We start from the raw sequence: 23,812 nt of genomic DNA on the forward strand, positions 1-23,812 counted from the left end.
AGTCACTGGATTTGCTTTCGTATTATAATTCCTCAAACACACAAATTCTGTCACAAGAAAATAATGCAGTTCACACCCTTTGGAGATAAGCTGTAAATCCAAAACGGTCATGCCAATGACATTAAGCATAACTGTGTTTTAGTTAAGTTATATGCCTTTGTCTTTCACAATACATGTATACATTACATTTTAGCATCCCCAGTGCATTCCCATACATAATACAAACAACTACGCCTCTGATTTATTTGATGATATAATTATGTCGAAACAGGGAACTTACATTATTGCTAATAATCTGTTTTCGGATGACGTACAGTTGTAATCAATTTATTTACTCTGTGGATGAATATTAGGTATATTACATCAATGCATACAGTTAGCTGCTGTTTGCTTAGGTGTTCCCTGTCGTTTTGGGAAGAGTTGCTGCCAAGTGTCATGAAGAAGTCACAACTAAAAGCAGCTGCAAACACAGGTGTCTGCCTCCAGTCAGTCAGTCAGACTCACTGTATTCCGCTCAAATATAACCAAGCTAGCTGGCTGTTTGCGTCTCGTTTCCCAATACTGTACCACAATGCGAAGATTACTCACTATAAAAGCGTGTGTGTAGCCAGCTTCATGTCTGTCTAACTCAGACAAGTGTGACACCTTCGGTTAAGTTGCTGATATTAAGTTTATACAAACAGTGAAGCTCAGACTTCGTACTTTGTCTGACATATTAGCGACCTGTTCAACTAATGTTAGCTAACTGGCTAGTCTATTTCGAAGGTGCAGAATGATTCATTAAACGTGATTGATCATCAATCATGAAGTATCAGTCGGCTAACGCGTTAGCTCCTTCGCTAGGTAGCCGCAAGTGTCTGACACACCGCGCTCACTGGTGGTTGTATTCAAAAGTGAAATGTCGAGTTTAAAACATATACGTACGATACGAGTAATTCCTGCAATAAGGTTAGGTAAGTAAGATGTTTTACCTTTCTTTATGGTTCACTTTTTGACAAGAAGACGATGTAGCTAACCTGCTCTATAGCTAACTAAAACACTGTGCTGACAGTCCTGCATTTCTCGTGCAAAAACAGCAGCCGTCAAAGACGCCCACTCCAGTTCAAAAACAAATATTGTGATTGGTCAAAAAGACCAGCTGTGGGAGACACAGACATGATTGGTGTCAGGTAGCTCCAATTGTTGGCAAGAAACGGAATTGCCAACAACCAATTGGAAATCAATCATTCCTAACGTTTTTCATTGGCTGGCACCACTCTCGTGCGCCAAATCACCGGTTACATTTACGGAAGTACAGAGTATGAGATAGGAGGAGCCAGGGTGGTCACGGCGTGACGTTTCACAGCTCTCGACTGGGGTACGGAAGTGCGGTTTCCAATGGGGTTTCCAATGCGTTTTCCAATCGTCTTTTAACTATGATGCAGATGATTGATCGTGATAACTGCTAACTATGTTGATAATGACACCCCAAACTCATGAAAAAGTGTATTGAAACATAAACATAACAACAACAGCAAATCTCGACACACAATGTTTAGTATAGCTAAGAAGTTTCACAGTTGAAATTGCAGTATCTATTCAGTTAGAAAAGTATTGAGCAGTCTTATGGCTTGTGGGTAGAAACTGTTGCAGAGCCTGTTGGACCGGGTCTGGATGCTCCGGTAGATTTTGCCAGAAGGTAGCCGAGAGAACAGGGCGTGGCTGGGGTGTCTGGGGCCCCTCATGATCTTCCCAGCCTTCCTCTTGCACCTCTCAGAGTAGAGGTCCTGAATGCTGGTAGTTTGCAGGCCGTACTGGGCCGTTTTCATCACCCTCTGAAGAGCCTTACGGTCAAGGGTGGTGCAGCTGCCGCACCAGGCAGTGATGCAGCCAGCCAGGATACTCTCTGTGGTGCATCTGTAGAAGTTTGTAAGGATCTGGGGGTCCATGCCAAATTTCCTCAGCCGCCTGAGGAAAAACAAGCGCTGGCGCGCTGTCTTGATCACAGAGTGGGTGTGGTGTGACATGTTAAGTCCTCGGTGATGTAGACACCAAGGAATTTGAAGCTGCTGACTCCCTCCAGTGCAGCCCCGCCGATGTAGATGGGGGCATGGTCCCCCCCGTCCCCGTCCCCCACACACACTATCAGCTCTTTAGTTTTAGCTTTACTAATGTTCAAGGAGAGGTTGTTGTCCTGGCACCAGTCCACAGGACTCTTACCTCATGACTGTAGGCTGACTCATTGTTTTTGGTGATCAAGCCAACCACAGTGATGTCATCAGCTAACTTTACGATGGAGTTGGAGCTGTGCGTGGCAACAGTCATGGGTGAACAAGTACAGCAAGGGGCTGAGCACACAGCCCTGGGGGTGAGGGGGTCCTGTGTTGACAGTCAAAGTGGAGTAGGTGATGCTGCCTACCTTCACCACCTGGGGTCTGCCCGTCAGGAAGTCCAGGATCCAGTTACACAGGGAGGTGTTGAGACCCAGGTCCCTGAGCTTGGTGACGAGCTTGGAGGGGGCAATGGTGTTGAATGCAACTGAACATATATGTGCAATAAATAGAACTCTCAAATACCATAATGATTTATATCCTACCACAGTCTGCACATCGCGGCATATAGGGCTTTTCCTGATTCAGGTACACGTGTCAAGAAAACATTCATGATTGGTCATGAAAAGTGCTGCTTCATGCAGTTGGTGAGAAGTAGCGCCTCGTTCTTAAAACTCGATTTCGCGACTCAAGCAGCCAAGATTTTGGGCTGAGCTGAGAAGTCGGACAACTGCTAAAAAATTGCATAACATTTTGACGATCAAATATTATCCAAATCCGTTTGCACTCTTTTTACAGCTGAAAAAGGCAAATCATTGTCCTAAAAGTTCCCTGTCGTTGTTTAATGTGGCATTATCTATCAAACAAGGATAGCTTCGTTGTTACGTCTTCAAAAAATAGCTACGGTACAAGACTGTACATTGAACGTCGCTACCGAACTACATATCTCACGGTTTTATGCTAAATGATGATTAAACCGTGATTATTAACAGTAAATTAATCAGATGCATATTTCGGAACCACACTGCACAGTTTTAACTATTGAATGGCTACATTTACACTTTTTAAACATTAAGGAAGACGAAGCCAGACTGAGCCAGTATGTCATGTCAGCTACTGCTCCCTATTCTTTGTTTCTTTTTTCCCCTTCTAAACCCACCCTCCTCGGAGGACGAATCTTATTAATCTTTTTTAATTTTACTTATTTTTGACCAGCTATGCTGTATAATATGTTGATATACAAGGTACTTTCATTGCATTTTTCAATTCCTCAATCCCATCCCTCAGCCGTTCCCACCTCTTTCTATAAACATTTCTTAGTTTAGTTTTGATTTTGTTGTGGTATCGGATAAAGTTCCTAAAACTCTATCTGTAAAGCCTCCACAGATTTTAAACTGAGCTCTTTGTACCTGACACCAAAACTTTGCAAACCTTGGGGCAGTACGAGAATAGATGACCTATTGATTCCGTTTCTTCTACGCACAGCCTGCACAGGGGTGATTGTTCAATGTTTCATATAGTAAGCATTCTTTTTGTGGCAAGATTATTATTTTATTTTTTTGTATTTTAAATTGAAAAAAGGAGGGTGATGACTCCATTGTTACTTTATACATCAATTCATAAACCGTATGCCAACCTTATGACATCAAAAATCTGTTCCCAACAATCCTGAATGCTATGTGACATCGCTGTCAGTGTTTTTGCCCTTAAGTGAAACTGATTTATTGTTTTATGTAAACAGTTTTTAGCCATGTTTTTTTTTTATATGCGTCGGACAAACTAATTCCTTACCTTCTCCTCTCATAAAATTCCTTCTTCTAGCATTGTGACTGCCTATGGCCCCTGGTCTGAACATTGATTACTTTATCTTGATGATGACTGATGTGCTTAATTTGGACATTTGATAAATGTGTCCCATTACTTTTGGGTATTCTGAAATAGGAAGGAATATGAATAGGAGGACTATAAAAATAGACTGAATGAAAAACTGAATGGTGAAACCAATATGTACACAAATACCATCAAATTAAAGCTGAGAATCTCTACTTTAACCCCATAGTAATTGCTTGATTTCGCAGGGCACTGTATGTCTCATTAGTTAGCTACCCAATCAGCTAGCTAGTCAATTAGCTCAGGTGGTTAGCTAGCTAGTACTAAAATTAGTTAGTTAGCAGTTGCAGACTAGTTGATAGTTCTGGAACGCATAAAATATCACCGTAGTTAAGGACTACGGTTGGTTGATAGTTCTGGAATGCATGGTCTAATATAATTGGCATGGCAACCAAATAAACAAATAAGCAATTATCTACCTCTCTAAATCTCTAATCTATTTCTACATTTCTAATCTCTGGTTGGCTCCTGAAGAGTGTTTATAGAGTATGTATACTTTTTGCGAGTGAAAATGCTGAGGTAGCCGCATTGTCTCACATCAGATAGCGCAACTCAGTCTGCATTGATCTGTCTCATATCTTGGGTCATGGGATAGATCAGAAGTAGCCGGGCTAAAATGTGCTGTCATATTGTTACATTGGTTACAATGTGTAAACTACTCATAATTGAAACAATAAATCTGTCAATTATTTTCCTGTTTTTCAAATGTTCAGAGTTACAGTTACACTGTTGTGACTAGTCAGTACACAGTAGGCTACTATTAACATTGTCCTAGGGTTCCAGCTGTATTTTGGGTCATGTGTTTTTCAATACCCCATTTCTCCACCATTCTCCTGAAGTGTGGAAGTACACTTTCCCACATGGATTGAAAAGCATAGGATTGGTCTAAACATGGGCTTTTATACCAATCTAAATACTGTGGGGGAGTGCACAAGTGAACACCTGAAGAGAAGGGTGAAGAAATGTGGTTAACATAGGGGTATCCATGTGTTGATCATTGCCTCATGAATTCACAAGATTTTGTAGCCTGCCCTCTGGAACTGAACCATCTGGTATACCATATTGCATCATATGGGGTAACCTCTATTATGCATACCAAAAGGCTTTCAATTACAGCAATACTTTTTTTCAAACATATTCTAACAGTCCCTATTTCTATGGGAGTAGATGATTTTTTAATGTCTTATTTGAGTTTTTATCTTTTTACAGGAATTTACTCATGGACAGTTGTTAAAACACGGAGTTGTCAAGTAAATAACACAGCAAGGCTCCTTACATTATGTCATTCATTTAGATTTATCGATGCATATGCATCTGAAATAGTCTAAGAATGACCAAATACACATATCTTTTATGAGACTTTTCGTGAAAATAATTCATTATAAAACAGAGTGGTTGATGATCATGACGTACGATCATTTTCATGGGACTTAACAGAGGTACAGAGGAATTTCAATTTTAAACCATTATTAGTTTATCGACCACACTTCCCATCAATCGCAATCACTCGTGTATAATGTATGTTTGTAGTTTGTTAACGTTCGTTGTGGATTAAAAACGAAATCCCATTGGTTGAAGAGTTGTTCCCACTCCAAAAGCACTCGAATGCATTCATGTCCGAGTTATGACTTCACCAATTGGGAGCCTCGAGTTCCCGAGAACTGAAGGAATATACCAGGGGTGGCCAACCAGTCTGAGACTATGAGCCAAAAAAATTGCCATGGCTACTGCAAAGAGCCACATAGTGCGCACGCACGCACGCACGCACACGCGCACACACACACACACACACACACACACACACACACACACACACACACCTTGCAATTAAATAACTTTTTCATAATTATAATGTTTCCCCCCCGCCAAACAATTCAGACATGTCATGCAAAGACCTCACCAGCAAAATCATGAACCCGCGCTGAAGCACTTTTTTTTTCAATTTCAAGGTATGTGATTGGTTCGCTAGTTCAGTGGATTGGTTCCGCTGCTACAGCAATAAGTTAACTCAACTAATTCACACATTCGGCAGTAGGATGCAGATTTAAACGTATAACTCCCAAATTAAAATGAGTAAAAATATGACAAATACAAGTTAATGTAAGATGTAATGTGTATTCCATTTTTTATTTTTATTTTATTATTATTTATGTTTTTAAATAGAAAATCATTTTTAAAAAGAAGAGCCGCACATTAATGAGCAAAGAGCCGCATGCGGCTCGCGAGCCGCGTGTTGGCCACCCCTGGAATATACCATTACAGTGGATACGTCACCACTCGTAAACACCCATGTGACAGACTTTCGGGGAGCCTGGATCAGTCGAGCCAACTCACGATTGAGAGAGGCGTTCACCATAGTCATTTTAACCAATCAAGAATAAGTATATTTACTGATTGATTACGCTTTGACCATTCGGGTTGGTGCCTTCTGCTTTGTGTCCAGGCCAAGCTAAGGCAAGACGCAACAAATATCAAACTTTTTAAACTGACGCCACGCCACTGCTAGCTAGCTACACACTGTTGGAAGAGGGGCGCCACAATGACATCGACTAACATGTTTCAAGGGCTTGATAATGGTGCGAAGACGAGCTCCAGGTGAGAGTTATTCATCCATAAACCAAATATTTGCAGCAGCCAAACAAGATAACTGTGCTAGCTAGTTGTGCACCATATTTGGCCGCGCGCTCGCTTGGCTAACTAGCAAAGTAGGGTAGCTTGCTAGCTTGCACAACGAACTTCGCTGTTGTGTTAGCTAAAAATCGAGGTCGCTGACAATGTTGTCTAGCTCCGACGTGTTTTGAGCTGGCATCTAACGTTGGATGTATCCAGCAATTGGGATATCGGTGAAATAGTAGGCTATTAGATAATTGTGTTGTCTGTAGCACACATGATATGGCTCGCCTTGGTCCCGGAGACAATTCTCAATTCGCAGTTTCTCCCAAGAGGCTGTCCGCAGGGCGTGTATGCTGCGGAGAACTGCTAGCTACGAAGTGCAATACGTTCTCCTCTTGACCCGTCTTGTTAATAATGGATCGGCTGACGTGACTGTTTAGCCGGTACCCTACCACCGTCCCAGATTACGTAGCGACACAGTGCCAAAAACGTAGGTTCTAGACAGCTTAAAATATGTTGCTTATTGCCTTATTGAATAACAGCTACCTAGTAGGCAGGACATGAAAAATGTACCAATGGCTTTTTCGAACAAACTTGGTCTTGCCATGTTACTCACGTGCCCGTATATGCATGTTAGAGAAAATTATATGCCAATGTTAAACCCGTTTCTTGCAGTCTGCAATTAAGTGGCCAATTTCAGGGATATTCTTTTCGTCCTGTCTGCGGGAGAAGTGGTACGAGGACAGAGTTGACATTCAGAACTCAGTTGTTCAATATCAGCCTCTCTAAAACAAGGCAGGCTATGGCCGTGACAAATATTCACAGCAAACACTTAAGGGTTTTGAAATGAGCTTATCGAATATATACTTTGCCAGTTCCAGGTTACTAGGCTCCCCGTCCGCTGCTTCGTTATACTATAGCATAGGCAGCCGTTTATCAGTAAGCCCCGGGGGGGAGGTGACCGGAACAGGCTTGGCCTAGCGAGTTACCATAGGTATATCAGTAAACCTAAGGTGATATTTGGCAAATTGTTCATGTTGCCTTCTGTTTGTCGGACCGTCTTATTTGCATGTATACCATGATTCAAAATAAAGCAGGTTAAATGATTAGGATTTATATATATTTTTTTGCATATCAAATCAATATTTATGCGTTTATCTATGAGAAAGGGTTATGCCCACCCTCATTGTGAAAGCTTGGTGAGTCTTTATGACAGTTAGTAGCATAAACAAGATACTACTCATCTGTATGCTTCACTACCTGCGCAAGCTCAGGACATGTCGAAACTACCATGTCATAATGCCTCTGGCTGAATGAAATGCTCTGACAGTGCTTAGAGGTTATCTAAACATGCATTACTTTGATTTTTGAATAATTTTATTTATTGGATGCAGGACACTCTGAGCTTTAAAATAAGGTAACACAAGCCCACAAACCTCTGACCAATCAAAATGTAACCCTGAAAAACTGACTGTGTTGAATGTCCTTAATAGAATCTTGGAAAAGTCCATTGGTTCTAATGGAAAAACCCCAACAATGGCAGTTGACCAGCTGAGCATTCAATCCAATAGAACACCTTTGGGATATAGTAGAACGGGAGATTCACAGCTTGAAAGTGCACCTGAAGAATCTGCAGGATTTGTGTGATGTGATTATGTCATCATGGACCAGAATCTTAGGAATGTTTCCAAGATCTTGTGGAATCAATGCCATGAAGAATTGCCATGAAGAATTGAGAACATATACACACACACAGCCAAAATCCTTCTGGGAGAATGTCCTGTGGACAGATGAGACCAAAATAGAGCTTTTTGGTAAAGCACATTATTGTACCGTTTATAGAAAATGACATGAGGCCTTCAAAGAAAAGAACACGGTCCCTACGGTCAAATATGGTGGAGGTTCACAGATGTTTTGGGGTTGTTTTGCTGCTTCTGGCACCGTATGCCTTGATTGTGTGCATGGCATCATGAAATCTGAAGGCTGCCTAAGAATTTGAGTGCAATGTAGGGCCCAGTGACAGAAAGCTGGGTTTCTGTCAGAGGTTATGGGTCTTCCAGCGGGACAATATACTTAACCCTACCCCAGAAATGGTCTAGGACAAAGCGCTGGAGAGTTCTAAAGTGGCCAGCAATGAGTCCAGATCTAAATCCCATAGAAAACCTGCGGAGATCTCAAAACAGCAGCTGGGAGAAGGCACCCTTCAAAACTGAGAGACCTGGAGCAGTTGGCAAAAGAAGAGTGGTCCAAAATTCCAGTAGAGAGCTGTAAGAAACTCATTCATGGTTACAGGAAGCGATTGATTTCAGTTATTTTTTTCCAAAGGGTGTGCTACCAAATATTAAGTTGAGGGAGTCAATAATTTTGTCCATTCCATTTTTGGAGTTCTATGTGGAATGATATCAGATTTGTGAATACCAAAGCTTTTGTAATTGCAGCAGTTTTCTGGGAGAAGTGGTGCATTATCTGAAAGAAGTGCAGGGGTGCCAATATTTTTGGCCGTGTGTATATATATAATTTATTAATATTGTCAAAAAAAAGTGGAAAATCTATACTTTAACCTCACAGTAATTGTTTGATTTCCTCTTGGTGCGATCACCTTCTGTGACCAAAGAAAACTAACTCGGGAATTGATATAAGACGCCTTTACTTCAAACACAAATTTCACCAATAGGCTGACACAATATTTGCACAGCCAAATGATTTGGTTACAAATGCATTCAAACCTGAACTGGTTTGTGTGTTGATGTAGGCCTAGTGTCTATATTAAATTATGCTGCATAACAAACGTATTGAAAAAAATAAAAATGTTAAATATTCAAAATATTCCCAAATTAGTTTGAGGCGTCGCCTCAACTCCTAAACGATCTCTATGGCATGATGAATCTTTCATCATAGATTCATAAAAATGGGGCCAATCAGTATAATTTTGTAAATGCCGCATCTGTATAGACTCATCATTCACCCAAGATTCATTTAAAGTTGTCCCAGTGGAGTCGGCAATAAAGTGTGTGACATGCGAACTGACAGAATTTTGTGAGAGACGAACGGACAGAGACCGAATCATACATCAGCTCCTCGACTTTCAATGTGGAGGACGATAAAACAAAAAAAAAAACGGGGAGAAAAGCAACAATGGCGGTCGTTTGTTCTAAACCCGCTGGTGGCTTGACACAACCACTGTGGGTTACCGTGACACAGCTGTACCTGTGACTGACCAAGATTACTGTTTTATTCCATAGAGTGCTGCGGCCCCCCGGCGGTGGCTCCAGTAACCTGTTCGGTGGCTATGAAGAAGACACGGCTGCGTCCAGAAGGCCGCATAAGATGGCCTCCACAATTTTTGCCCCTCAGGAGCAGCCTCAGGAAAGCCCCAAGCGCTCCAACCCGCCAGGTTAGAGGTGCAATGGATGGGCAAGCAGACAAGCTAAAGACTTCGCTGGTCTTGGGCCTGTCTGTCTTTTCTAGGATGTGGTGAAAACATCACAATGTCATATCAATTTAGAAAAGCGAGCCATTCATGAGTGTTACACACCGCATCTCCCCCATCCACTGTGATTTAGCTTTGATGTGGGGGATGCTGTGTGTGCTACTCTGCAGTGGTTTCCCCTACATCTTTACTTAGATGGGGTACAGAGGTCCATAAATCCACATCCAGAGTTGCCGTTACTTACATTTGCTATTGAGTTCTACCTCCAAAGGTTTTGACCAGGGCAAAGCTGGGGGGTGCCGGGCCTATTCATTGGAAACACTGCTACTGTGTGTCAAGTTGGCACACACTAAACCTATGAAGTGCAACTGGGTCACCATGACTGCCTTATCTGAACACTTCAGTGTCACAAGATTCAGTAGACCATTATTGGTCCAGTGACATAACGGAGGTCTCTAACCAGCAACCGCCTAGAATAAATCTGAGTCTGATTACTGATCCAGAGGGTAGGCTTGAATTTGTCTAAGGCGCAAACCACTAGTTATCCTCAAAAAGGATGGTCAGGTTACAGTTTGCTAAAAAGTACCTAAAAGCCTGCAGTCAGACAGATAAGACAAATATTAGTTATATAAGTTGGTGTGCTTCATTCTTTGTTGCATTGTAGATTTGCTACAACTGCAGGTTTTTTAGGTACTTTTTAGCAAACTGTATCCTGACCATCCTTTTTGAGGATAACTAGTGGTTTGCGCCTTAGAGTGAAGCCACTGTGATTTTGGTTGGTGACACATTCTGTGGACGGTAGTCGCTGACAAATTCACCCCTACCCCCTGGAGAATGTTCCTGATCTGTGGGTTGAGGATGAGGAAGCTATTCCGTCATTAAGGTTGCTGAGTAAGGGTCAGATAAGTTAGTGTAACTCCTTTTGTCTTTCTTTCCTCTCAATGCAGGAGGCAAAAGCAGTGGGATATTTGATGCCTCAAAGGCTTCAGGCCAACAGCAGAATCCAGTACCTCCTGGTGGACCAACCAGCAACATTTTCGGGGGAGCAGAGAGTGCGCCTCAATCTCTCCGCAGCCACCCCAACAAACCAAAGGTAGACCTCCCTGTCACAGAAACCGCTAAATTGGATAGTCCACCGAAATGACAACTGGTTAGATGGTTCTTTACCTTAAAAGTAGTCTTTGGGGCATGGAGTGACTCTAATCCGTGTTTTGGATTTGTTTGAATAGCCACTGCAACTTGCACAAACTTCATCTGTTGATGACCAAAAAACAAAGGATGTTATCGGGGAAATACCACACACTTCAACATCCATTTTGTCAGAGTTGAGTTGATTTGGCCATGCAATTTTGAACTTAGTTAAATATCTGTACAAGTACCTCCTTATTTGCCTTCATTCAAATATGAAAAATATTTCCGTAAAAGATATAACATGCATTTAATCTTGAATTTATTTATTGTGGAATTCTGAATGTTTTGCATGTGACGCGTATGAATTTATTTGGAATTCAGAACTGAATTTTCCCTGTAAAGATAATTGATATGGATGATTAGTCAACATGCTTTCCCTCTCTTCAACAGGACAACATAAGCATGGGTGCAAGTGCCACTCCTGAACCCAAGCCTCCAGGTGAGTTCACTACTGATAATGGGTTCCCTACAGTGCTTTTCACCGGGTCTGAAACCACCACGTTGGCTGAGTTCTAACGTTCATACTGCCTGTGGGGGCTGGCTGTATAGCTAGCTTGAGCTGGAAGGCTGCGTGCGTGCGTGTGTGTCTGTGTGAGAGAGTTTCACAAAGAAAACTTCCAGATACTCAGTTGTAAAAAAAAAAAAAAGAAGGTAAAAACAATTATCTTTTATTGGAGACAATCAATCCACAGGTAGGACTCTTTTTCACGGGAATATATCAAAGCTTTCTAAAACAAGAACGACGCACTACTAGATTACGGAATATGAAGCCTTTCACTGATAAACCTCTCTGTGCATGCCTGCGGTGGCTATGTTGCTAGTTGCCGGGGTGGACAACAGTTACCATTGGATTTCGAGCCACTCGACCATCTTGTAATTTATAAAACAATCACAAGCACCTGCTGTGCTGATATAGCTAGCTGTATGGCTAACGTGGCACTTCTCATCTTCATTTTAGACAGTCACAATTTGCTGAATCACAATGAATCACTCACAATGCTAACTTGCCGTGGATGCTGCATGTTGGCTGTCTACAGTCTGGACCTTTGTAAGGCTATGGCCAACTGGCAACAGACAGCGTCCATGGCAAGTTGGCTGCCGGAGTGAGCAAGGGACGGAGGAACTTGTGTCACTTGGCTGAGGTGAACTTCAATTGAACACAGCACAAATAAGCTAGCCATCCAAGCTAACTGGGTAGGTAGCTACTATATGCAGCTAAATAACAGATGTACAACTCAACCGAAAGTAACAAGCGCAGCTATTTGTAGTTCGAAATTGTGGACATTTTATGTAGCTAGTTGTGGTGTACTAGTGGTAAAACAGCTGAACGCACTGTACATGGCTACATTTTAATTTGGCAGGTTTGTTTTTGAAAACTGACTAACAGGCTGAATACAAATAGTTGTGACAATCATTATGGCAAGCCATCTATGCCTAAACCAATTGATACCCACATGTCCACATGGTGGTGAGGGCAATGATTCGACTGAGGTCCAAAATTGGCAACTCTCCCTTGTGTAGCCTTACCTGACAGCCATTTTGGGCCAACACACTCACCATTCATTGACTATAGCAGTGCTTAAAACTTTGCAAATTCTCTCTCTATCTCAGTTCCTCAGCCAAAGCAAAGGCATGCAGAGGTGAAGGTGGAAAGTGTCCCCCCTCCTCCCAAGCCCACCAAGGAAGAACCTGCACCTTCCTTGGCCAATCTGGAACCAAAGGCGGCCTCTCCCAGCAAGGTTCCAGAGAAGGACCATGAGCCCCACCTTGGACCGCGCCCAAGGTCCCACAACAAGGTCCTCAACCCCCCAGGAGGAAAGTCCAGTGTGGTCTTCTACTAACCCCCCCCGCACCTCCTCCGCCTCCTCTATCCATGTCCCCCACTTCTCTGTTCCTCCCTTTTGCTCTCTGTCTCTTGCACTTTCTAACCCATTCCTTGCCCTTCTTTGTCTGTTTTAAACAGATATTCTGTCGCTGTTTTATTGGGATGAAACTCCTCAATCATTGAACAGGCCAATCATTTTAAACTGTTCAATTCCTTGCTGGAAATGTTCTCGTCTTCTTTTTTTTTACATGGCTTTGGATGTTTTGTGTAGATCAAACACAGGTTGTTCATTTGTTTGTCTGTATACCAAATAGAAAATGGCTGGGTTTAATGGTTCAGACTTGATCCGTGACATGCCACTGGTCAAAGTTAAATGATGTTGAACTCTGACCTGCTCTTGTGCTACCTGTAGATAATGGAGACTGTTCCTTGTTCACCTGCCAACACAGCCCCTCTGTTATGTTTGCTAAGTGACATGTTGACTGGCTGCAGATTTACCCGCCTAGACCACTAACGTGATCATATCACGGTTTAGATCATCCATTTGATGTATACAATCATGATCATTCTGTCCTACCATTACATCTCCTTCTTCTCACTAACTCACTCACCTGTCTTTAGTCTGATCTCGGCTAGGAGAAACAAAATAGATTTGCAGAGAAACGCCAAAATCCACTATCACCTCACCCCTTAAGTTCTTGTTTTGAGAAATTCCATTTTGATTTTATATCACTGATGCAAATGCAGAATGTATTGTGCAGGTATAATTGTACTGTCACCATTGAATGTGGTATCCACTCTAGGGGGGGCCTTCTTATGTTTTAAATTAAAACTGCTGCATACAAGTGAACTCTGGAAAAGTGCATGACGACCTTAATAAGGGTGGGCGTGTGGAGACCCCTCCACCTTAACTGCCCACCCACCCCACTGCACTCGTGTTCACGGTATCTTAGTGCCAGCCTATCCCCTGAGTGTTGGCGTGCCAGGCAGGCAACGTGCACAGCAGAAGAAACGCAAAAAAGACAACCTGTGTATTGCAATAAACTGTTATTTTGAGACCGAAGTCTTGTCCTTTTTTCAGAGTTTTCGGCGCATGTACTGGGAAAGTCAGTTTTGATTAAATAACAAATCGCCAGTTGGCTTCGAGTTTAAGATGGAAAAACTTGGGGAGGGCTGTGTGTCAGATTTCTGGCACACCACTTAGTCATACAAACAAACAAACAAACAAACAAACAATGCTTTATTTGCCATGCGGTCAAGTCAGCCAGTCAGTTGGAATGTGACATTCTTTGCAGGTTGTATTACTCCGTTGTTTACGTGAGTTTGTTTGTCAACAAACTTTTTATAGCTGCAAATATGTTCTCTCATGTGAATGCCATTGACAGCAAGTCCTGGCATCTAGAACACTATATGCATTTGGGAGGGGTTACGTTGCCCCAGCCCCAGCCCCATCCCCATCCCCATCCCCCAGCTTTATTCCAAAACAAGTGGTGGGCTGTTGTGCTGAAAAACACTCCCAGGTTGCACGTAAATGTAATAAAAGAAATATTTCCATTATTCAATGTGCAGTCATTCTTAAAATGACCTAAGGGCAAACTGAATATACAATACACAAGCAAAGCCTTTAATCTTTTTTAGTAAACACAATCACATGCGTTTCTGTATCAAATAGACAAAGATGTCTTTGTCTGGCCCTGCCCTTTGGCAGCACTTGGTGTGAGATGGCTCTTCGGTTTCATAACATTACACAAATGGCTTGGACTATGAACTGTTACTTCTCACACATGAGTTGGGGCATTTTAAAAGGCACTAAGCAGTCATCAGTCTTGAACCAATCCCAGCTGCTCTTTGGGATTTGGGGTGCATTCAGGATCGTAATGATTTGCTACTGAGATTGAACCAAAAATAAAACATCAACAACAATGTGGTACTAGGCCTACTTTGAATGAAGTGTGGTGGCTGTTTGTTGATCAAAGACTGTTGCCCTCCCAGGCGCATTGCAAAAAATAATGTGCAGTACCTTTCATGTTTTCATAGGTGATTCTGATAGTTGCTCTTGGAATGAATGCGTTATTATTATTAATGTGTTGTTGTGGATGTGTTTACAGTGCATGTGTACAGTTTGCATGTCTTAATTTTAATTTATTTATTAAAAGCCTGCAGAGGTCTGAAAAATGTATGTAGATTCAATGACATAAACAAACACAATCGTATTTGTGTGCTAATCCTGTGCTGACCTGAGTCTGCCCAAAGCATTTCATTACACCGTCTGCCTGTATTCTGTGTATATGACAAATAAACTTTGATTTGATTTTAGTCAAAGAGTTGAGCTCTACTGCAACACCATCCATTCATGATGAGCCTATCCAGCACACTGCTATTCCCTAGATGAACTGGTCACGTCCCATTCCCCATAACATTTTATTTAGGGTTAGGGTTAGTATATATTTAACTCTCCTGTTATGTTACGGGTCAAATTGACCCATTTTAGAGTTTGAAATCAGTGAAATCCTTCATGAACTTATCCTTCATGAACTTAGAAACAATATACACAGTTTAATTTGAATAAAAGGTTAGGTTACATAGATGATGTTCTGGTAGCTAAAGTGAGTAGAGTTTGTTGTGTTCTTGTCCCTGTTGTTTCTTCTCTCACTCGTCCCCCTTCATCTCTCCCTCATACAGTGCCTCCGGAAAGTATTCAGACCCCTTCACTTTCTCCACGTTTTGTTGTGTTATAGACTCAATTTAAAATGGATTAAATTAAAAGGACTTGCCGTCAATCCACACACAATACCCCAGAATTACAAAGCATCACCAAGAAAACAATAATAAAAATGAATTATCCCAAGGTACAGACACAAGGTACACTGACCATACACTGACCCACATTCTAGCCAGGTCGCATTTTTCGGAAAAGTCTAATTTTGATCAGAATGTTATTGGATCTCTCTATCCCACTCCGGAGGTGGACGCGTATGAGGGGAATAAGGTGCCTTAAATAAAGAGAAGCAAGAGTACAAATGCCTTACTAACACCATGACCATGACGGGATGCCATTGAACGATTGAGTAACTCTTCGTAAACACATGTCTAACTTTAGGACAGCTGCGTCTTTGACGGGATACCATACAAAGCCTTACTGATGTGAATGCATGTTTTACAGTCTTAAAATAGACTGAAATTGTATTAATTTAGTTTCCAGATGGTTGCGTTAATGGAATTCACTCCACAATAATATAGCCACTGTGCTAACAGGACCCCTGCACTGTCATTTACCATCTTTCAAGGTGGGGGTTGTAATACCTGTAAAGAAACACAACACATTATAACACAGATAAACTAGAGCAACAACTGTTGAGTAGGCCTATAAGAATTCAGTTAAATGTAACTAAAAGTAATTGATAGTAACCTATAAATTGTTTTATGTTTTAGGCTAACATAAGCAGTAAAGTAGCAACATTCAATGAGATTTGTGAGTTGATTTGAAACCTGTTAAACCCTTTCTTATGTCTTCACAGATTTTGCCAAAAATTGTTGTTTTCTTACATTTATGTCTGTGTATTTGTCATTGTCCATAGTCTATTTCATAGTCTATATCTTGCATTAAACTGTTATAACATTTTATACTGCATACTTTGTATGCATATCTCAGAATTGCACTGTACACCTAATGGCTTAACTTTTCATTTAATTTCTCCTCGTAATGCATTATTATTTAATATAAAAATGGCCTAGTAGCCCATCTGCTTAATCTTGTCCAAGTTACACCTTTTTACAAACACACACACACACACTTTGGGAGAATTCCCGGGGGTTAGGTCCGATTTTAGGCTGTAGTGGACCGCTCATAATTCTTAGTATGCAGCCCATGGTTCAATAATGATTTGTCAGTTAAATGGGGCTTTTAGCCAATAATTGGTTTACTCATTCTTGCCAGTAGAGGGGGTAAACACACTAATTACCGGACCTGGGGTAACAGTTGTGGAATCTTTAGATTATTGGATAGACCATGGCCCATTTGGCTAAAAAAGTTCTCCTTTCCACTACCACTACTACATTCTACAATTTTTGCGTCACCATTTTGAAGGGTGTCCAAACAGTGTCGGAGAAGTTGAAGTCCACTTCAGATACCTGCACATTTAACTTCTGTACTATCTTTCCGCTAGCTGGCTTTTGGCAAGCTAGTGTGCTAAATGGTAGCGTATTAATAAGACCATCTTGACTAACATGCGGGCATATAGAACGTTTAATTATGTTTCCAGCACTCTATCATATTAAAAAATTCCCTTTACCTGCATAGAAAGCAATTCTATAATCTTATACCTCTTTCATTGTGCTTCAAATTTGAGGGGGTGGCTGTGTGATGTGTGTGTGTGTGTGTGTGTGTGTGTGTGTGTGTGTGTGATCTTACTGGTTATATAATGTGAACATACAGGAACATTGATGTATGGTGTACATGTGGTGCCGGAGCACAACAAGGGTCTGCCAAAAGGACTTATCAATAGGGCTAGGGTCAGATATGTTCTAAGCTAACTCATCAGCTGAGCTAATAATCTTCCAAGACCCTGGTTATGCAGCACTGTGCTAGAAGAAAGGTATTGTAACAAACAGAGAGTGTAGCACACAACTCTATGGCTGAAAATGAACCCATGCCTGCCACCCCTAAAGCAAGTGCACAAACCATAGTAGTAATTGAGTCAACTTTCCTAGCAATGTTCGTAACAGTTGTTAACATGGTTGATTTAATACGCTTTAATACAGGTAGAAGCTGCCACAGAACCTTGTGGTCCCAGGCAGGGCGCTCCGGTACTGTCTGCCAGACGGGAGCAGGGCGAACAGTCCGTGTCTGGGGTGGCTGGGAACTGAGGATTTTGTTGGCCTTCCTCAGACACCTGTTGGTGCAGATGTCTTTGAGGGCAGGGAGTGCGGCTCCAGTGAGGGACTGAGCAGTCTTCACCACCCTCTGTAGAGCCTTACGGCCCTGAGTGGTGCAATTGCCATACCAGGCTTTGATGCAGACAGGATGCTCTCAGTGGTGCACCTAAAAGTTGGTGAGGATCTTAGGTGCCATGCCAAATGTACTCTGTCTCGTCATTGTTAGTGACCAGGCCAACCACTGTGGTGTTGTCAGCAAACTTAATGATGGTGTTGGAGACATGCGTGGCCACGCAGTCTTGGGTGTACACTGTACAGGGAGTACAGAAGGGAACTAAGCACGTAGCCCTGGGGGGCCCGTGTTGAGAATGAGTGTGGGGGAGGTGTTGTCGCCTGTTTCCTCACCATCGTATTAGATTGCAGGAGAAGTATTCCGCCGAATGCCGATATGACAATAGAATAAAATACTTCCTCCTCCAAACCAGTTATAACAGATTTCGCGTGCGTCGTGATCAATGCTCACGCCACCACAACGCTGACGAGGAGGTACTGTGACAACGACAGAGAGACAGAACTGCCCGCTTGCTCAATGCAGACAGCGTGACGTCAGCCAAAACCGGTCAGCTGGCCCCTCCATCTACAGCAAAGGGAGCGTCCCGACAGCGCCACGAAACGGCATCGCTTGCCCGTGCTTCACCGACTACAGGATCGGTACCAAAAAAACGAAACAAATATGCTTTAGAGAGGGAGCTTGGGTGTCGGCGGGGACGGGATTGATTTTACATCTATTTATTTGTGTATTTATGTATTTATTTTCCCACGGATTTGCTCCCAGTAATGGCTGGGGTCCATAGCTGCGGCTGCTGAGCGGCAGGTGCGTTGTTGAGGACATATTTATCATTCATTATGGATTCAGCTACGGCCGAAACACGGGTCGGTAAGGACCGAACCGACTGCTCTCGGAATTGGATGGTGCTGACGCGAGGAGGACTGTAGCTGGGTGCGTTTGAAAGCGTTCCTCGAGGCTGCGGCACGGCAGCGGTGGTCGGGGAGGGTGGGGGTCCCTCCTGCAAAATAGGCTATACGTAAAAATATTTCTCGAAATGGTCCAGGAGTTCAAGGTTATACCTCAATGATCACATTTGCCAAAGTGATGGAATGCCATCTAAATTCGAAACAGTCGGAAATGGAATAACGGGGAAATTTGGACTTTTTGTTGAATCAGAACGGAGTGTAATTAATTTGCCAATTGTCTCTGTTATCCCGGCCACCCTGCCTTAAAACTGTATCAGAACAACTCCACACCTGGAATCGGAACCCAGGCATAGCTGCCAATATGATGGAGCTTCAAATCGACGAGGTCGTCTACCAGGACGACTATGGGTCCGTATCGGTGATGTCGGAGCGTGTGTCGGGCCTGGCCAACAGTATCTACCGAGAGTTCGAGCGGCTTATCCGCAGCTACGACGAGGAGGTGGTCAAGGAGCTAATGCCACTGGTGGTTAACGTTCTGGAGAATCTCGATTCGGTTCTGACAGAGAACCAGGAGCACGAGGTGGAACTCGAGCTATTAAAGGAGGACAACGAGCAGCTCATCACCCAGTACGAGCGCGAGAAGGCGCTGCGCAAGCAGGCAGAGGAGGTGAGGTTGATGTGGCGTTTTGTTTATCAGTAGGCCTACCTGAGCATCCACCATCTCAACCACAATCAGAATTATCATTACCACATCTTTATTTTTCTCCTTTGTAGCCTAGGCTGATTGTAATGTTTGAGCCATCCATTCTCCTCTTGCTAGTGGTAAGAACTCTTGTTCTTCAAGAGTCAATAGAATTATCAGCTTGCTACTGACCTTGATCTAGTCCAAGTGGTGGTACTTTCAATTCCATATATCTGGTCCAAATCATGGTTCTGCCATATCAACACATCTCAAGCAGACCTGGCTTACAGGCAGAGATGGTAGCAGCATCCTCAGAATGCAACACATCCTCAAAACCGAGGAGTACGGTTAGGGGAAATTCCACGACAACAGTATAACCCTGGGACTCAATGTTTCACTTCCGAAGGTATGCCAAACTAAAACTATTGGTAAAAAAATGATCTGCTCCAAATTATGATTCAAATATGTCTGCAGAAAATCATATGACACCTTGAGTTTGAAAATATGTATTTTAGTTGTTGAGCTACAGTAAGTGAAGTGGATTTTACATCCGGAAAGAGAATGATTAAATGGGTCCCCTACAGAATTGCATAATGAATAATGAATCTCGATTTGAATGTCATTCTGGACATGATTAATGGAGCTAAAATAGGAAAACAAAGGTAGAAATATACAATAGACACCCTACACTTTTTGCAGCAAAAAACTGATTTGGAAAAGATAAAATCCAAGTTGGCCTATGTCATGTGTAGAAACACACAGAGACACCCTCAAAAGGATCTGAATTGGACTTTGACAGTAAAATGGCCACTATAAAAGTTGCAGTTAGCCTACAGTTCCTATGCTAGCTGAATTATTGACTTCACAGGCCTCAAAACACAATTGATGCCTGGAGAATTTGTCTTGAAGGACCATTGGGTGGTTACAGTAGTTTTGTGCAGTGATAAAGATGAACGGCATTTGACTTAAAGCAAAGGCATACCCTTTACGGTGCTTGACTGTGCCCTGCCTCTCATTGCCCCCCTCATCCTCCCTCCATCCTTGGCCACAGAAAAAACGGGGCACCCAGCAGCATAATGCACCACCTGTAATCCCGTAGATGTAATCCCGCAGATGCAGATCTAAAATCACCTGAAGCATCCAAGCTAGCATCAGCTTAGCCCTGCTGCTGACTCCGATGTGTCTGCAATGTGTCTTTGCTTCGACAGAGCCTCTTCATTCAAGCTCAGTGTTCACTCTACACACACCAGAGTAAATGTCCTAGCTGTAACATCACTCTCTGTACCCTGGATTTGGCCATAGTATTTTTACCCAACACCCTTTTCATATACCCTGTTGTAAGGATGACCTTGATGCCATTAACAGTCAAGTTAATGATATCCACACAGTTATGGTGGCAGCAGGTAAGGCAGTCTAATAGTTCTATCTGCACTGTCTACTTTATGGACCCAGGGATTCAGTCAGACTATCTATAGCCTATATACCAGTGCTCTCTGCACAAAGTGTACTGTCTATATTCAATGGTCTTGTCTAGCCACTTGCTAGCTGGTATAAACAGACAATGTCATATCATGCTTAGTCTGGGAACTGTGAACAGTAATATGTCATAGCGTCCTGTCTCTCCCTCTGCAACCCACCATCTTACTGACCCTAACCCTAACCCTAACCCCACATGAGCTTGTCACTCAGTGAGCGACAGTGGGTACTTCATTGACCAGGAGGTGAAGTATTCACCTTTTACGCGCCACATCCACCTCCCTTTGATCTCCAATTTCTTTGAGACCACCGGCAACTGGCTGAGCCGACTGTGGGATTCGGGTCATAGCACCGTTGTAACGGGCGGGGATCGAATCTATGGCCTTTTACTTTGTAACCCACTGTATTTCTGACTGAACAAGAGGCTATCACTCAGTGAACGACAGTGGGTACACAACTGACTGGGAGACCATGATTACCGGCATACACCTTTTAAATTCGCACTAGAAATATTGAATTGGATGATGAAACCATACAGACTTTAATTTTGGGAGACTGATGGGACTAGTTCCTCAGACACAGATTATACAGATTAGCCTTGTCCTTGGCTAAAAACTATTTTCAATGGAAAATCTTAATTGAAAGTGCTTATTAGTCCAAGAGTAAGCTTAAACTGTGCCTAGCAAATCACACCAACGGTGTCATATTTTAATAAGTAAGTGGATTATGTTGATACATTTTTCAGACACAGGGGGGGCACGAGGCAACTACGATAATTTACGAGCATGCCTTGTATGGTCAGGTAGAAAAGTAATGTAGATGAAATTATGACACTCCTGGTAGAACATCAACATTATTAGTGCTAACAATCTCTACATCATCTCTTTAGATCTCATTTACATATAGTAGCTATGAACTTTTGAACTGTACATGTAATAGTTAGTCACTAACAACCGTTAGAACGTCATAGGTAATAGATAATGATTAGTAGGTGGATGAAATGTGTAATAAACAGTCTACTGGACTGTGCATATTATAACTAGAGATAGTGATGACCTCAAAGACAGGCAGGGTAACTGCCAGGGAACTGTAATCTTAACAACATAAGAGAAAGCAATTACCAGCCAAAACCGGTCAGCTGGCCCCTTTGATAATGGTGAGAAATGACTTACCACCATATGCAGTACACAGGTAACAGACTCATGGTTAGCCAATCCCTTTAGTGGCTTTGTTAGAAAATCTGTTTACCATTTATCTTGTCCCTTTTTGCACCTGAATGGTACCCCAGAAACACTAACTGCAATCATCCTAACAATTGATAATCTTCAGTTTACAAAGTCACCAGCAGAAACAGTGGTGTCGATAAATTGAGTCAACACTCAAGAGTCAAGTTAGTCTGTGATAACTAGGGCCTAGTTTTAGTAGGAGAAAAAAAACTTTGTCATGACTGGTGTAGGGGTTCACACAGGCAGAAACACACAAGGGCAGGTGGTGAAGTGTCTGAAACCAGAGACAAGGTGAGGACCACAAAAATAAACAGGAAACAATAAATGAATAACATGAAACAAAGACAAACATAAACTAAGGAGCAGGGCGATACGTTACACTATTAACTATTATAACAAGATAATAATATAATATCCTTCAGCCAGAGAGACATGAAACAGCAACACCACACGGATGTCTTTTATATTGTTACCATTTTAATGCACTGCACAAAATGCAATCAATGCATGCACACTACAAGAATTATGCAGTGTATTATGTTGACAATAAGCAACACTGACACGCGAGATCATATATACGAGCAAATTTACTAAAACTGAAGGGTTAGGGTTAGGGTTAGGGTTAGGGTTAGGGTAATGTGATTGTGTGTGCCTAAGACAGTAGCATTGCGGGGGATGGGGCGTGGAATCATGGGAAATCAATAGCACACAGAGAGAGGCTGGCGCTGTAACCTGATTTGTGTTTATGAGGAGAGAGAAGAGGGAGAGAGAGAGAGGGAGAGAGAGAGAGGGAGAGAGAGAGAGGGAGAGAGGGAGAGAGAGAGAGAGAGAGAGGGAGAGAGAGAGAGGGAGAGAGAGAGAGGGAGAGAGGGAGAGAGAGAGAGAGGGAGAGAGAGAGAGGGAGAGAGAGAGAGGGAGAGCACACAGGTATGGATTGAGACAGAGAACAAGACAGAGAGAGGCACAGTGAAAGAGAGGATGAGAGAGACCGAGAGTTGCACTGACGGAAAATGAGAAAGAGGGAGGCAGAGATTGAAAGACAATAACGTAGAGATGGAGAGAGAGACAGGGATGCATAGAGGGGGTAAGGGGGTGCACTGAGGGGAAGAGGGCGAGAGAGAGAAAGAGAGTGACAGAGAGGGAGAGATAAGCATGCAGACAGAGGAGAAAGATACTGACACACAGTGAGAGAGAGAGAGAGAAAGCATCTCTTCAAGGCCAGAGAGAAACAACAACACGCCCTTGTACCTCCCTCGGGATTCTGGGAGTGATGAACACAGCACGGCTCAAATTACGAGGCATTTAAGCAGACCCACTGATAAACAAAGGAAACAACTTGCTCCCTGAGTTCCCTTCCATCGTATCCAAGATTGAGGTCAATCAACAACAACACTGTCTATTGCTAAACAATAAAGATTTATGATGGACCAAAACATATTAGTTTTATTGCTCTCTCTGGAAAAAAAAAGGCTTCTTTCCCCTATGTATTCTAAAAGTGCAATTGCATATGTATGCAAAAAGTGCAGCCTAATGCTTTATAAATGCACTTATAAATGCTTTGAAAACTAACCCTGATGTGAAATAATGCAATCGTATTTG

The 23,812-nt window shown here is 42.5% G+C and overlaps 2 protein-coding genes across 2 annotated transcripts in view; both read left to right on the forward strand.

Moving 5' to 3' along the window:
- The first annotated feature begins 6,271 nt into the window (after positions 1-6,271).
- jpt2 (Jupiter microtubule associated homolog 2) lies at positions 6,272-14,035 on the forward strand. The gene is made up of 5 exons (XM_083676346.1): positions 6,272-6,515; positions 9,776-9,927; positions 10,911-11,056; positions 11,545-11,593; positions 12,766-14,035. Exons 1-5 carry the CDS (start codon positions 6,460-6,462, stop codon positions 12,993-12,995), a joined length of 633 nt encoding a protein of 210 aa, XP_083532472.1. The 5' UTR covers positions 6,272-6,459; the 3' UTR covers positions 12,996-14,035.
- A 5,155-nt stretch (positions 14,036-19,190) lies between these two features.
- mapk8ip3 (mitogen-activated protein kinase 8 interacting protein 3) overlaps positions 19,191-23,812 on the forward strand; it is a gene marked incomplete at its 5' end in the record, with an annotated part of 37,807 nt that continues 33,185 nt past the window's right edge. Inside the window, one exon of the mRNA XM_083676657.1 lies at positions 19,191-19,496. Within this exon, the coding sequence (XP_083532783.1) occupies positions 19,191-19,496 (306 nt within the window). The remainder of the gene's footprint in view (positions 19,497-23,812) is intronic.

This window comes from Argentina silus (genome assembly GCF_951799395.1).
Source record: "Argentina silus genome assembly, chromosome: 9".
Classification (NCBI taxonomy): Eukaryota; Metazoa; Chordata; class Actinopteri; order Argentiniformes; family Argentinidae; genus Argentina; species Argentina silus.

Bases quoted from the DNA above. Each gene is read 5' to 3' on its own strand.
- jpt2 (XM_083676346.1), top strand. From the start codon at position 6,460: ATGACATCGACTAACATGTTTCAAGGGCTTGATAATGGTGCGAAGACG. The intron at 9,928-10,910 runs GTTAGAGGTGCA...CTCTCAATGCAG, and splicing joins CAAGCGCTCCAACCCGCCAG to GAGGCAAAAGCAGTGGGATA. The intron at 11,594-12,765 runs GTGAGTTCACTA...TCTCTATCTCAG, and splicing joins TCCTGAACCCAAGCCTCCAG to TTCCTCAGCCAAAGCAAAGG.